This window comes from Olea europaea, chromosome 6 (genome assembly GCF_002742605.1).
Source record: "Olea europaea var. sylvestris chromosome 6, O_europaea_v1, whole genome shotgun sequence".
Classification (NCBI taxonomy): domain Eukaryota; kingdom Viridiplantae; phylum Streptophyta; class Magnoliopsida; order Lamiales; family Oleaceae; genus Olea; species Olea europaea.
In genome coordinates this window covers 17377895-17394538 of record NC_036242.1, presented here as the reverse complement: position 1 = coordinate 17394538, position 16644 = coordinate 17377895, and the positions used below count along the sequence as shown (strand labels likewise).

The 16644-nt window shown below is 33.3% G+C and overlaps 1 protein-coding gene across 3 annotated transcripts; it reads left to right on the top strand.

Moving 5' to 3' along the window:
* The first annotated feature begins 2189 nt into the window (after window positions 1-2189).
* On the top strand, window positions 2190-15576 carry LOC111396028 (G-type lectin S-receptor-like serine/threonine-protein kinase At1g11300). Of its 3 annotated transcripts, none has more exons than XM_023022276.1 (7): window positions 2190-3581; window positions 3672-3779; window positions 3874-4079; window positions 4160-4370; window positions 4455-4698; window positions 4923-4987; window positions 5073-5518. In XM_023022276.1, exons 1-6 carry the CDS (start codon window positions 2231-2233, stop codon window positions 4960-4962), a joined length of 2160 nt encoding a protein of 719 aa, XP_022878044.1. In that variant the 5' UTR covers window positions 2190-2230; the 3' UTR covers window positions 4963-4987; window positions 5073-5518. The 3 variants fall into 3 exon arrangements, with proteins under 3 accessions (XP_022878044.1, XP_022878043.1, XP_022878042.1); XM_023022275.1 differs by lacking the exons at window positions 4923-4987; window positions 5073-5518 and adding exons at window positions 14865-15012; window positions 15097-15576 and having other exon boundaries at window positions 2194-3581; XM_023022274.1 differs by having other exon boundaries at window positions 2194-3581; window positions 4840-4987; window positions 5073-5529.
* The last annotated feature ends 1068 nt before the right edge of the window (window positions 15577-16644 follow it).

Below are 16644 nucleotides of genomic sequence, written 5' to 3'. Positions count from 1 at the left end.
TTTAATTAAAAGAAAGGTTTTCAATATTTGCTGACTTTTGCTTTTGTGTCCTCAACTTTTTCTCAATGCATTGTTATTCTCAACCTTCAAATAATTAACATATTTTGTTTCTAATCACGATTTTTATCCAAATATTCCGCTAACTTGCATTGGAAAGATTGGCAAAAATTCTGTTTAACTTTTGTATTAATTATTTATTTCAATTATTTGAAAATACTAGAGATAAATATGGGTTTTTTTTTTTTTTCCTTCCTTGGAATAAGTTCAATCTATGTGGGCTATTGCTACGAGTTTTCTTTAACCAGATTTTTCGATCCATCTAATTTTTAAATGAAATAAATCAAATCAATCGACAAACTATACTGTAACCAACCACTATTTAAGTCAATAATTGAAGGCTAATGTCTTTTTCGTTTTGAATTACTAAAAATAATACATCACTGTCTTACATTGAAAGTTGAAACGAATTTACTCATAAATATTTAAATATTTAAATTTGAAGTCAATTGACTTGTAAATCAACGAACTTTGCATTACACAAACGAATAAAAAAAGACCAAATAATAAATTTTCAAAATAGATCCCAAAGCTGAGAGTTCTTGGAAAGAGTAAGACGATCAGTAGTCATGGTCTTATCAAAGTCTATAAAGTTGTGGTTGAGTCCACACTTCATGTGAATAAGTGAGAATTTGATAAATTTTGAAAAAATAAACACAACTCATGTTATTTTACAATTGTGCTACACATGTTGTTTACCAACATATGATATGATGGAATCAAATTTTCACTAATCAATTAAAAAAAATAAAATTTTGGCACTCTTTTTTAAAAAAAATAAACACAACTGATATTATTTACAATTATGCTACATAGAGATTGCCTCCCTGCGATTGGTTGCTGCAAAAACTGTTTTTATAGCAACCAATTACAAGTTGACAAGTATCTCCTCTCTGTTAAATTAGCTAAAAAATTTGTACGTGTTGCAAAGTTCAATTTTCACTAACAACTAAGAAGAATAAAATTTTCTCACTTTTTTTGGCCATCCCATCAATCTGTAAAAGAGTTTGATGATATATAAGTAGTATTGCTCATATACTTACCCTACTCCCATCGAGTAATCCCACCCAATGAGACCCACCATGGAACGCTTGTTGTTTAGCTGGCTTCGAAAATTGTGGAAAAACATGTAAATAACTATTAATGTAATCAACTCTGCTATAAGTACAGAAAATGTATACCGAATTGGTACAGGGTTTTGAAAATGCTAACGTGGCAAGTAATTTAAAAAAAAAATGGAAGTTGTATCCGTTCCAGTGATTTTGCCCTAAAGTGAAATCAATCGTCACACTAACCCAACCAAAGTGATATCAACCATCACACTAACCTCCAACTCAGTTTGGTGGCGAAGCAGCGAAGAACATAGATAGTAATATATGAAATTTGTGACCGTCGCACTAACCCACCTAAAGTGATATCGACTGTAGGCTAACGTCCTTCTTCTCCGGTAGAATTTGCAGTGAACATTCGATAAGAATGATATTTGGTTATGCATGTTGTATTGATGCTATTGGGCATATCTATATTTTCACATAGCTTCAACCAGAGACGTTGGTTTTTATGGGTGTATGAATGCTATACTCATGGCTATTTCATTTGGAATTAGAACCATTATTTGAGCTGTATTTGAGGGCAAAAATTTTTAAACCTATGATAGAACTCTCAAACATCATGACATCCACATTGTGTGTTTCGGTTTCTCTCCCATAGTCACCTTAAATTTCACCGTAATATTATTTTATTGAAAATTGTGTAGTTAAAAGTAGGAGAGAGAAAATTTAATTTAATTTAATATAATGAGAAATAATGGGGCTCAAACGGGGTAATGTAATTTCTTCACACCCGGCCCAATGTCGAAAAGCAAGATTGAGAGTTGACTTCAATTTCTCTTGATGCTTTATATAGATCTTGTTTGGGTCACATTATTTTCATAAGAATGTATTTTTTAGTATTGTATTGATGGAAAATATGTAGTTAAAATATAAATAAAAGTTTTGAATTTGTATGTAATATTATTTAATTCAAAAATATGAAGTTGAAATAATTTCAAATCAAAATTTAGAAATGTATTTTTTTTAAAAAAAATTGGGTCAAACAAGGCCTGAGAATCAATATAGATTTTACCCACAAATACCAGTGGGTATTATTTACTTATTAGCAAATCTCTCACGTAATGGCATTTTCTCCCACAAATTTCTTTGAATTAACCATGCCCAGTAGCCATATCATTAAACTTTTTGTTCTTCAGTACCTATTCATTCTACTGTGTCTTCCTCGTTTAGGATTAGGAGCTTATGTTCGTGTAGAACAAACAGTCATACAAACAGTCATCATTAAAAGGAATTTTGTCCTAAATGACCCCGACACCATATCATCAATGGGCAACGATTTCAAAATGGGATTCTTTTCCCCTGATAATACTACCAAGAACCGCTACTTTGGTGTATTTTACAACGTTTCTGAATCAACGGTGATATGGGTTGCCAACAGGGACAACCCAATTCCAGATTCTTCCGGCAGTGTAAAAATATCACTAGATGGCAATATCGTACTAACGAAGGGAAAGGGTGAGATAGTTTGGTCAACAAATGTTACGAGCTCTTTGGTTAATCCTAGCGTCCAGCTTTTGAGCACTGGAAATCTTGTTCTGCGAAATATGTCAAGTGGGCGTACGGTGTGGGAAAGTTTTGGACACCCGTCTAATAATTTTTTGCCTACTTTGAGGATAATTGATAATATAAATACAGGTAATAGGGTGGTCGTGTCCTCATGGAAAACCCCAACGGATCCGGAAGTTGGAAATTTCACAGCGGGTCTCCAGGCTCTGAGTATTCCTCAAATTTATACATGGAATGGGAATCGGCCACACTGGCGAAGTGGTCCATGGAACGGGCAGATTCTAATTGGGGTCCAAGATACGTATTCTGTTTACGTGGACGGATTCACTGTGGTAAATGATTCTTCCGGAACTTTCTATTTCACTGTACCAGAGGGAAAATTCTTGATGAGAATTACGTTGAATTCGACAGGAAGTTTGGTTCAAACATTGTGGAATCGTCAGACGCAGAACTGGGATATTACATGGTTGGCACCTCAACAAGAATGTGATGTTTATGGAACTTGCGGGCCATTTGGTAGTTGCAATGCTCTGACTTCGCCTATTTGTTCTTGTCTGAGAGGGTTTGAACCAAAGAATTCGGAGGAATGGGGAAGAGGAAACTGGTCTGGCGGATGTGTCCGGAGCAAACCATTGCTTTGTGATCGAAATAATAATACGAGCGGTGGTGGCAAAGAAGACGAATTCTTCAGGCTTCCATATATGAAAGTGCCGGATTTTGCTGAACAGGGACCCTCTATGACGGTAGAGGAATGTAGAAGTCTCTGCTCGAGGAATTGTTCGTGCATAGCCTATGCACGCGACAAGAATCTTGGTTGTATGTTCTGGAGCCAAGAACTGATAGACATTCAGCAATTTTCTAACGTTGGTGAAGATCTTTACATTCGTCTAGCTTCTTCAGAACTAGGTACTTATTGTTCTCCTGTCTTTGATAAGTTGCCACATAATGATTATGAACTCGTTATTTGGTGAGTAACTTGATGTTTGGTTTTTCCAGATGGGCACAAATACGAAAAGCTTATTATTACAATTCCAATAGTTGTGGGTTTGGTTGCCATTCTGCTTTGCATTTTCATTTATTGTTGGTTGATGGCTAGGCGAAAAGGTAACACAAAATGAACAGTGGATAATTTATCGGGCTTTACATGTGAATATATGTATCTGTCAGTTAAAGATATTGATTTTCCTTGTGGAACCAGGAGACAAAGGAAAATTAGATGCAAAGTTGTATGAATCTGGGCAAACGTATCCATCAGATTCCTCTGGAATAGTGATTAAAGATGATATGGATAAAGTTAATCTTGAAGTGTTTCCATTATTCACATTGGAGACTGTTGCAAATGCCACAGACCAATTCCATGATGACAATATGCTTGGAAAGGGTGGTTTTGGTCCTGTTTATAAGGTAATTTTTTGTAACCTTGGGCACACTGTACTCCATTTTATATAGTTCTCGTGCTGAAATTGCTATTAATGTGTACGCAGGGTAAATTGGCTGATGGCCATGAAATTGCAGTAAAGAGGCTTTCAGCAGCATCTCGACAAGGAATGGAAGAATTTATGAATGAAGTGAATGTGATTTCCGAACTCCAACATCGAAATCTTGTAAAATTACTAGGATGTTGTGTTGAGAAAGAAGAGAAAATTCTCGTTTATGAGTATATGCCTAATAAAAGCTTAGATGTGTTTCTGTTTGGTTAGTTGAAATTCAACTTTGTTCTCTATCCTTTCCAAACGTCTTCTACTACCAGGTTCTTATAATATGCTTTTAATCATGCAGATACTTCACATCCATCACAGAAGATTCTCGATTTGAAGAAACGTTTTAGCATCATTGAAGGTATTGGGCGAGGTCTTCTCTATCTTCACAGGGATTCTATACTGAAGATAATCCACAGAGATTTGAAACCTAGTAACGTGCTGTTGGATGAGGACTATAATCCAAAGATTTCAGACTTTGGGCTGGCAAGAATATTTGGAGACAACCAAGATCAAGCCAACACTAGAAGAGTCTTAGGAACTCGGTAAGCAATTTTTGAATTGATGGAAGTTTTGTTATCCTTAAAGCATATGTAATATGTAGTATCTAAATAATACCCTGCACATGCCATTCGTTTTTTAATATTGGATGATTCAAATGTATATGTATTTATCATATGTTGTAGCGGATACAAGGCGCCAGAATATGCAATGGAAGGAAGGTTTTCTGAAAAATCTGACGTCTATAGTTTTGGCGTTTTGATGTTAGAAATCATGAGTGGGAAAAAGAACAACTTTTACTGTCATGAATGGTCATTAAGCCTTTTGGGTTGGGTAAGCCACTTCGTAATCTTCCCTGTGTTTTTCATTTGTGTTTTCAAACATTCCTCAGGATCTTATATAGGATAATTTGTTTTAGGCATGGAAATTATGGAATGAAGACAATGGTTCAACCTTCATAGATCAAACAATATACAAAGCCGAATTCCAGGGAGAGATGGTGAGGTGCATTCACATTGCACTATTGTGCGTACAAGATTTCCCTAATAACCGGCCTACAATTTCAACTGTACTTGCAATGCTTAGTCGGGAAATTGTCGATTTACCTGTGCCGAAGCAACCGACTTTTGCCGACACCTCTTCCGGGATGGGAGACTCCGTTAATGATGTCACTCTTACAATCCTTGATGGACGATGATTTGGGACTTCTTTCACGCTGTTTTAATAAAATCCTCAAATTTACCAATGTTTTCTATTTCCATATGTTACATATAATAGTTTGTTGAAATTAGATTATTTATGTGTAATAATCATGAGCTATGTTCGACCAATTATCTGAGAATGAGACGGGTTACTTGCGTTTTACTGAATATCAATTTAGTGTGTACAAGTTTGAATATATTTTTAATCCAATTGACCGTATGGTAAAGTATTTTTAATATTTATGAAAATAAGGAAAAGTGTATGGTCCAGTTTTATATGAAATTGAGATGGAGTTACTTGCGTTCTATTCTACAGAAGACAAATTCAGTGTCCATCGAATTCAGATTGAATATATTTTTTTCACCCAACTTGTTTTCTTTTGTTATCCGATCTCCATAATGGTATATTATATTTTATGTTTATGAAGATAAAGCATAAAATTCAAATTAGAAAATTCACATTTTAAAGTTTATGGTGCCTTGTTACCCTCTTTATCATAAAAGATGCAAAAAAGAGATATTTTTAGTGGCTCGGCTCATGACTACTTTCGTATTCACTCTGTTGTAGCTTAAAACTAGTCGTGGAAATATTCTATTCATCCTTAAACTCTACTATGTGTACATATCTCCTGTAATTTGTTCATTATTTTCAAAATTGTTTAAATATGTTACTTATTTAAATAAAAATAATTTTGCGATACTCATTGGCCAGCAAGAATTTGATGCTATTGCATATTGCCTGGATTTGAACACAGTGAAGATGATTTGTTCATCGTCCACTTTGAGAACCATCTTTTCTATGTAGACATTAATTAATGCCACGGCCGATAGCCAGAATTGTTCAATCCAATATTGTGGGAATATATGCATCCCCCTCCATATTCTGGTATGAAATCAGTCGAATATATGAATTTGTCAATGTTACCAACGTATCCTGAATGTTACCGCAAGAATATTTGATAGATTGATTTACAAGTTTAAGTGACACTATGGTTGGTTTTTCTTTTCCTAATCCAAGCTTCCTACGTGGTTAAGGGCATTGAAATAATATTAGCACCTAGGTCACATAATGAGTGCCCAAAATAATTAGAACAAATAATGTAAGGTATAGCAAAACTCCTTGAATCTTTTATTTATGAGAACTTTTTCTCAAGAATTGCACTGCAATTTTTCGATTACGCAACAATTTCATGTTTCTCCATCTCTCTTGTAGAAAAGAATATCCTTCAAGAGCTTGGCGTGGCTGGAGATTTATGCAAATACGTACAACCGTTGTGGATTGTTTCCCCCCATACTTGCGCTTTCATAAATAGGCTTTGTATGGACCTCATTTACCCATGTTCTTGGGCTTTCATAAATATGGGCTTTAGTGATCGACGTAAAAATTGTTTAATTCAGGTAAAATTGCCACTTTCTTCAAAACTACTTGATCTAAAGAGAACATAAAATGCGTCTTTGTAATAATTATCAATGTTTGATTAACCGATTGATTCATAATGGACCCATTTGCTCAGTAGTCCACTTGATGAATTTACTGTAAGTTCCCAGATCCACTTCAAGTGCCTATTAGATGTATTGACCTTTCCTCTTGTTTGAGGATGGTAGGCAGTGGCCACACAATGTCGCGCTCCATATATGTGTAGCATTGACTAAAATAAACAATTGCAAAAGTGAGTTCCATCATCGCTAATATAATTCGAGTTATATTATTACATCGCTACGGTACTTCCTCAAGAGTTCAAATTAAAAGCTTTGGTCACGATAGTAGAGTTCGCGTACTTTTTTAGATTTTGTAAGGTGTCGAAATTTCTTTAGTCGAAAATTCTTTATTTTGTTACATAATTTTTGGCAACGCACTTTATATTAATTGCTACTTCTATTATGTCCTTAAATTTTAAAATTAGGTACACTTGTTTTGTACTAAATAACTCCATATTCAATTCCATTATCTTAAATTCTTCTTATGGTTTTTCCATCCATAAAGTTTATTAACTACCCCACTTACTAGATTAACCTCCATTGTTTTTATATGTTAACTACCAAAATATGTGTATATAAATAAGTCATTTGAATTCGGAGGTTATAATGGCACGTCCCAGTTCAATATTACCATTTTGAATTTGGAAGCTATAATTGCACGTCCCTGTCCAAAATATATATTTAAAATTGCCATTTCAACTTACCATTAACCACCATTTTTTTAATTTTATTTTTATTTATTTAATTTTTTTTATTTTTTTAATTTTTTTTCAATTGCTATTGAATTTGGAAGTTAAAGACACGTCCTTGTTCAATGGGAGATTTTTCTATTTGGCCTGTTATTATTCTTTTTTATGGAAATGTCTATATTACCTTTAATAAAATGATTCTTTCTATATTGTAATATATGTCCTAATCTTTTAATCATTTTATCTTCTGTTAACTCTATTTTGGATATTTGAATATAAAATCATTCTATGATCTAATAAATAAAAATAATCCGCAACATTCATCTCATATTTTCTAATTAAAGTAATATATTCTTCAAGTGGTAAATTAGTATTTTTTAACTGAGATATAATATTCTTTATTTCTCCTAACATTCTTTCTAAGAAATTATCTAATCTTTTAATTGTATATTCTGGCATTTATCAAAATAATCATCATGCAATTATCTGTGCGATTCTTTTAAGACCTTTAAAAAATTCATTCTAATTTTAGCAAAAGTTTAATAGTTTTGCTTTAGATTTGATCTAGACCTGTATTCTTAGAACCGAGTGACCTTTGAACTTTGTAAACTGTTTCCTTCAACGGCATTCTGCCTTCACAGAATTGTTACTGTTTCAGCTACTTGCTCTCACTGTATCAATTTCTAAAGAATAAAATTCTAGACTTCTGTTAAGGAAAACTCTCTTTTTTGCTAAAGTAAGAAGGAAACTTTCTATTTGATCTCTCAAGAATCTATGAGAAAAAGACTTAGAAACTCATATTGATAACAAAATATTGGAATTTTATTTCTATTAGGATTGATACAAGATTTTAATTTGGTACAAGGGATTTCTAGAAAAAACTGGTTTTTAAAGGTTATTGCTTACAACTTGTGAATTCAAGATAGGATGAGATCTATTTATACAAATTTTTGAGACTTTATTACATCATTGAATACATCAACAAGGTACACTTGCCTTTCTATTTTCTTCCTCTTGGGCCTACATGTTGGTTTAACTTTTCTATCCAAAGAGCATCTTTTTCTATTATTGCTCTTTATCTTCAATGTCTTCACATGTAGTATTATTCATGAACGATATGGGAGAAGCAACTTGATCTATAGAGGTAGATCTAAAAGATTGCTTAACTCATCCCAATTTACATAGATGAAATTTTGAGAAGATTTCATATAGAGAAACTGGTTTACTCTTAAACGGTATGTTGGAAAGGTTTCAAACGTGAAACAACCGTTGATTCAATCGTAGAAACCTAATACATGATTACTTCAGAAGTAGCAAAGAGCTGCAATGTAGATCATGATGTTCATAAATGAACTTGGAGTGGTTCCTGATATTGTTGATCACATGTCATTGTATTGTGATAACAATAGAGCCATTGCGAAAGCATATGAACTAAAGTCTCATCAATGATCCAAACATATATTAAGGCGGTATAATCTCATCAGAGAGATAATACATAGAAATGACGTAAAGAGAAGAACAAATTTTCATAGTTGACAATATTGCAGATCCACTAACAAAGAGTTATCGTAGCATAAACATGATCGTCATGCAAACTCTTATGATATTGGATACATAAGTGATTGGATCTAGTGCAAATGAGAGTTTGTAAGTATTATGCCCTAGATCCAATCAACCTTGGATATAAATATTTTTGATATATAATTAATATAATTTAATGACAGATTTATTATTTAATTAATAAACAATTAAATAAATAATAGAGTTCGTAGATTCAAATTTTTGTAATTTATTAATCACAAGGAGTTGTGATTATGAGATACAAATTACATGTGATTGAATCTTAAATCGTCCGTTGTCGTAAGTAATAACGAAATACAGATATCGTTATTACGGATAGACCATCACGTGTGATATTTCTTACTTGTGAAATAAGTAGCTAATCTCACAAGTTAAAGTGTGGTGACACTTAAATAAACACGTTGATGTTTTGTTATAGAACAAAATATTGGAGACCCACCGAGAGATTTCACATGGATAACTATCTGAGTGTCAATAGTTAATCTCTAATGTTCGATAGTGAGATTGGTCTTTTGATTTGAGGTCGTCATAATATCTTATATGAGGACAGTCATGCTTTGATGGTGTTGGTTGTTGTTCTGTCAAGAGCCGCTAATACGGCATCGTTCAGGTATGTCAAGAATCGTATGAAGGTTGTGAATGACCAATAAAGGATTCGTCACTCTTAGATAGTAGGAGATTATGATCTACGTTTCATTTAATTAAATCAATAACGAAATCTTTGGCTAAGGTCTACTCATAAGTTGAAAATGAGTTTTCGACTTATATTGACTTAATAGTAGAGTGAAAGATATGATCGATATTTGGGATTGATACACTTCCATATCTCGTAATTGATCGATCATATGGACGAAGTGATTATAGTTTCACGGTAAACGAACGAGTTTGGTTCTCATCACATGTATTGCCCTGACACATTGCTAGATGTCAATCTGGGACAGCGAGTGTGAATTTGTGATAAATTAAAAGGGTGTTTTAATTTATCAAATTTGATTAGATCAAAATAATATTTCACGTCTTTAGACATCGTGATCGGGAACCTGATGGGTCGCACACAAAAGAGAATTAGAAGATTGCAATTCGTCAATTAATTGATTTAACAATCATTGGATAAATTAATTAATTGGGTTGGTTATTTATAGGCCCGAATTAATTAATTGGATTAATTAATTCATGGACCGAATTTAATTAAATGGATTAATTAAATATTGGACCGGACCAGGCCAGGAGCGTTTGGGCTTATATAAATGCATGGCTCGGGTTTTCAATCCATACAGTTTTTTCATAATTTCTTACTAGCACAAGAGGAGAAAACCCCGATAGCTGCAATCTGTTCTCTGTGTGGATCACCGTTGGAGGTTGGACAATTAGACAACTGTGGGTGGCGAATCAAGATTATTGATACAAAGAAAAAGCTAAGGGGTTTGCAGATCTAGAAAAATGTATGACTTTTATCACAATTTCTATCTAAACACAAAGATTAATCCTGGTAGGAATCGAAAATTATTTTAATTTCCGCTGTGCATGTTAAGTAGATTCTCAACAAGTGAGACATGTTAGCAATGTCTCAAAGCTTGGCAACAAAAATGATGAGATCAAAGGAGAGATAAGAAAACCCAAAATTCTTGGAGAGAGGAAGTTAAAAATCCTCACAATAATTTGAAAATTAGTGGAGAGTTTGAGTGATAAAAAAGACTTGGCATCAGCAAATTCAAATCAAAAGATAGCCTAACAAGATGAGATGATCTTTCTCGATCTAATAGAACAATCTTGAAAAATAATGCGTTAAATTAAATTTCAAATCCAGGTGCATCTATAGAGCCAATCAAACAACAGAACTACAAAAATACAGAGTTGTTAGTTTCTCATTTGATTTAAATAGGCATCCATCCAATGTATTCTTTTCAATCTTGTATCCAGTACACTGAACACCAACCCAATCTCGATGAAATGAAAAATCAACGTAGAAGCAACTACATCGACCAACCATTTCTTTGGATAAATGCTAGCTACAAAAAAAGTGAAAAGTTATCAATCTTATTTTATTATAAACAGGACTAACCATACATATGGCCATCATTTAAAAAATGATATACGATCTTATTCTAAGGTTCTCTTTTTCAATTTTTTCCTTCTTCATATTAGAGCAGGTTTGGTTGTGAGCACTCAACGATCTTCATTTTTTTGCCATGACTTGTCACTCTAAAAAATGTAGGAAATTTCATCACCCTTAGATTCTCCCAACCAGCTATCCTTTGTGGTGTGAACAAGCACTAGCTTTAGCAGAAAGTAAAGAATTTATCGAACATTTCATCACTAAAGACTCAGCTCACACCAAATATACCGATCCAACTTTAGACACAGATGCAAAAAACTTTATACAAACACTGAAAGAAAATTTTGCAGCCTGGCGCAAGTCTGATCACCTTCTTCGTGGACGGATCATATGCACACTCTCAAAAGAAGCTCTTGGATTCGTCGTTGGCTTAGATACAACATGCTCAATGTAGGAAGCCCTCAAAAATTAATATACACAAGACCAAGTGCAAGAATTTACACTGCGGCAACGAATAACATATCTTACCAACGGTTGATGACTCAAAATGACATGGCAAATTTGGATCAGCTTAATGGGATTTTTCGTAAAATTAAAGTTTGCATTAATGGGAATCCAAAGGGCTGAATTGTGTTGATTTTTGATATCGAAATGTAGTGGAGAGAATACATTTCTTATATGCCCTTTTGAGGGGATCATTTGCCTTTTCTATATATCTATATTTAAGCTAATTGGCTGCCCATCGTCATATCAGCCAGGGTTTGGCACATAGCAAAATTATGAGAATTATATTCAAGTGTATCTTTTAGCTCAAGCACTTTTGAGCTAAGAGACTGTACCTTATAGTTGAAGCACTTGAATCCTTGTAATATTTGTCATCTACCAAATCTCTTCACGTTTTTACTATATAATATATTCTTCTTGGTCCCTTTTTCAGTCTTATCTTTTTCATCTTTGCTCTAACTCATGTAATACTTGAATTCTCACAAGAACTAGAGCATTGCTACGTAACCATGTCCTCGAAATTTAACAACATCAAGTCGCATGTGTTTTCATGCTTTAAATGTAATTTAAAAATAATCACTGATAAAGAGATAAGTCTAAAATACATTTCTTAATTTTTAAGACCCGATAATTGCATCATTCAAAACTCCTACTAGGTAATGAAATCCCTAAATAAGTATTATGCATTTAACGTAAAACTATAAGATTTTATAATTTTCACATAATTATATTTATTTTAAGTATTAAACAAATCAAGAATATTAAAGGGACCAAATTGTATTTTTAAAGGTTGCAATCGAGGTCCCCACGCTTCAGGAGCAAATTCTTTTCTTATTTAAATCATTTTCGCTCCATGCACGCCCTGTCTTATAGGTGATTTTCCATTAAAATTTTTGAGATATGCTATATAAACAGGGTTGAAGACAGGGTTTTTAAATTGGGGGACACATGTCAAACACTGAACGGACAATTTGAAAAACAATAAAAAAAAGTACTAACTAGCTGCTGATACGCAGTCTCTGTCCCTAAACCATGTCACTTGCCCATGTTTGACTAGAATAATACAAATTTTTTTCTTTTATACCCCTAATTTTGATGTAATGAATTTGATGGTGTGGTCAGATTTCACAAATTTTATACTTAACACAATATTTGAGACAACAACATAATGGACACAAAGTGAATTTTTAAAGTTTTTTGCAAAATCAACTAAGTTCCAATTTTCTTCTAAATGCAAAAACGAAAATTGATGAAATTTTGCTGATGAACTCCACTGCATATGATAATTCATTTTAGATATGTACATAGAAGATATCATAAAGACCACATAAGGTTGTGCATACTTTAACATACGAGGCCCACAAACACTATTGAATCATGTAAAAGCATTCTTAGACAAGAAATAATACTGCAAGGAATTCAATCTTATGCTTTGATACTAGTGAAATAATTTACAGCATGCTTGAACATAAATTTGGTCCAAGAATTCTTACTTAAAAATGATGAATTTCCAAGGTCTTTATAGTTGAATCACCCCTTTGTTCCATATTCTAAAATCTTAATTTTGTTGCACTCCTATGGTTTCAATTTGGATCACAGTATCACAATCTAAATGCCATGATTTGTGAGTTCTCTAGTCAAAGTTATGATTTTGGGGCATTTCCAATTTTAGAGTATTTTCCCAATCGAATTTCACCATTTTCTTTCCATCCTTTTTCTTTTCTTTTCCCCCTTGTTTTTGTGCAAGACATGTTGATGGAGGTTTTTGTTGAGAGTTGATGGAAGTTATATGTTTGAATTTCAACTTCAAATTATCCCCTTCAAAGTTTAATCCATTTTAATATTTTGTGGGTTGAGTAATTCCACATGAATGATCCACGACCCATTTTTCTACATGGCTAAATGCACTGGCGGTCAACTAAACTTGACCACAAATGTGTATTGGGACACTAATCTTTAATTTCGAGCAATTATGCCATTCAACTTTGATTTGATTCTAACCGTGGTCACTCTTTCTATCATTGTCAACCTAACTAATGTAATACACTGACATGAACGTAAAAACTAACAAAAGAATTACGTGTATGTTCACGTCACCCACATTAAAACATGCAATTTAAAAATTTGTGCAAACAAAAAAACACAATTTTTTATTTTATTTATTTTTTTTTTTGGGCTCATAATCTACAAATTTTAAGAAAGAGAAATATTAACAATAAATCCTCATTTTCCAGACACGTATCCCTCCATTATTTTAACGTCCTTGTCAAAATATCACGTTATTAGATGGAGTCACAAAGGTTGCATGTAAATCAAAATTAAGTGACCTGATTACTCGAAATTAAATATGAGTGACTCGATTGTAGGTTCATTAAAAGTTTATTGATTGGCGCATTTCATCCGGTTGATTAATCGTCATCTATTTTCACTATTCTAATAGCTCGCACACGATTCAATCATCAAGTATGAGCATTTGTATGTATTTTCTTGGTTTTTTTTCCTTTCCTCTTGATCGTGAGAGCCTTGAGATACACTAACCACGTATAATAATAAACTTGGATTTATGAGGGAGGCATTTTCATTTCTAGAAGACATTAAAATAAATAAAAATCCAAAAATGAAACTTCTTCTTTCATTCCACTCATTTCCCAAAAATGGTCAAATTGAGAGCGATTCATCAATAATGGAATTATTGACTAGTGAGGCGACTGAACAGGAGAGTAGGGCATAAGGGGGCCATTATTGTCTAAACACTGTGCATTATCTGATATCATTTATCCACTTAACCTTCGCCAAAAGTTGTATGAAAGCTTTGAATTACTTTTCTTCGTAGAATTCCAATGGATCGGGTCATTAAAAAGCTATATAAACACAAGAAGATTGGGTTTGAAAATTATTATAAAATAAAATAAAATAAAGAAATTACTTATTTGTACGCTTGCTTGGTCCGATCGTTTATGTTGCTGGTCTCGCTGTCCTTACCTACTCAAATCCCAAAACGAAATTGCACCGGGGTGGCCCACTCGAACACCGAGATCCTCCGTCCTAGCATATGCCTATCTTGGTGTGAGACCTAGACCTTCGTGGAAAGGTCATACTCCCTGGAAAAGTANTGTAGTATCTAAATAATACCCTGCACATGCCATTCGTTTTTTAATATTGGATGATTCAAATGTATATGTATTTATCATATGTTTTAGCGGATATAAGGCGCCAGAATATGCAATGGAAGGAAGGTTTTCTGAAAAATCTGACGTCTATAGTTTTGGCGTTTTGATGTTAGAAATCATGAGTGGGAAAAAAAACAACTTCTACTGTCATGAATGGTCATTAAGCCTTTTGGGTTGGGTAAGCCACTTCGTAATCTTCCGTGTTTTTTCATTTGTGTTTTCAAACATTCCTCAGGATCTTATATATGATAATTTGTTTTAGGCATGGAAATTATGGAATGAAGACAATGGTTCAACCTTCATAGATCAAACAATATACAAAGCCGAATTCCAGGGAGAGATGGTGAGGTGCATTCACATTGCACTATTGTGCGTACAAGATTTCCCTAATAACCGGCCTACAATTTCAACTATACTTGCAATGCTTAGTCGGGAAATTGTCGATTTACCTGTGCCGAAGCAACCGACTTTTACCGACACCTCTTCCGGGATGGGAGACTCCGTTAATGATGTCACTCTTTCAATCCTTGATGGAAGATGATTTGGGACTTCTTTCACGCTGTTTTAATAAAATCCTCAAATTTACCAATGTTTTCTATTTCCATATGTTACATGTAATAGTTTGTTGAAATTAGATTATTTATGTGTAATAATCATGAGCTATGTTCGACCAATTATCTGAGATTGAGACGGGTTACTTGCGTTTTACTGAATATCAATTTAGCGTGTACAAGTTTGAATATATTTTTATATATTTTTAATCCAATTGGGTATGGTAAATTATTTTTAATATTTATGAAAATAAGGAAAAGTGTATGGTCCAGTTTTATATGAAATTGAGATGGAGTTACTTGCGTTCTATTCTACAGAAGACAAATTCAGTGTCCATCGAATTCAGATTGAATATATTTTTTTCACCCAACTTGTTTTCTTTTGTTATCCGATCTCCATAATGGTATATTATATTTAATGTTTATGAAGATAAAGCATAAAATTCAAATTAGAAAATTCACATTTTAAAGTTTATGGTGCCATGTTACCCTCTTTATCATAAAAGATGCAAAAACGAGATATTTTTAGTGGCTCGGCTCATAACTACTTTCGTATTCACTCTGTTGTAGCTTAAAACTAGTCGTGGAAATATTCTATTCATCCTTAAACTCTACTATGTGTACATATCTCCTGTAATTTGTTCATTATTTTCAAAATTGTTTAAATATGTTACTTATTTAAATAAAAATAATTTTGCGATACTCATTGGCCAACAAGTATTTGATGCCATTGCATATTGCCAGGATTTGAACAAAGATGATTTGTTCATCGTCCACTTTGAGAACCATCTTTTCTATGTAGACTTTAATTAATGCCAGGGCCGATAGCCAGAATAGTTCAATCCAATATTGTGGGAATATATGCATCCCCCTCCATATTCAAACCAATGAAATCAGTTGAATATATGAATTTGTCAACGTTACCAACACATCTTGAATGTTACCGCGAGAATATTTGATAGATTGATTTACAAGTTTAAGTGACACTATGGCTGGTTTTTCTTTTCCTAATCCAAGCTTCATACGTGGTTAAGGGCATTGAAATAATATTTGCACCGTACTTCACATAATGAGTGCCCAAAATAATTAGAACAAATAATGTAAGGTATAGCGAAACTCCTTGAATCTTTTATTTATGAGAACTTTTTTCCCAAGAATTGCACTGCAATTTTTCGATTACGCAACAATTTCATGTTTCTCCATCTTTCTCTTGTAGAAAAGAATATCCTTCAAGAGCTTGGCGTGGCTGGAGATTTATG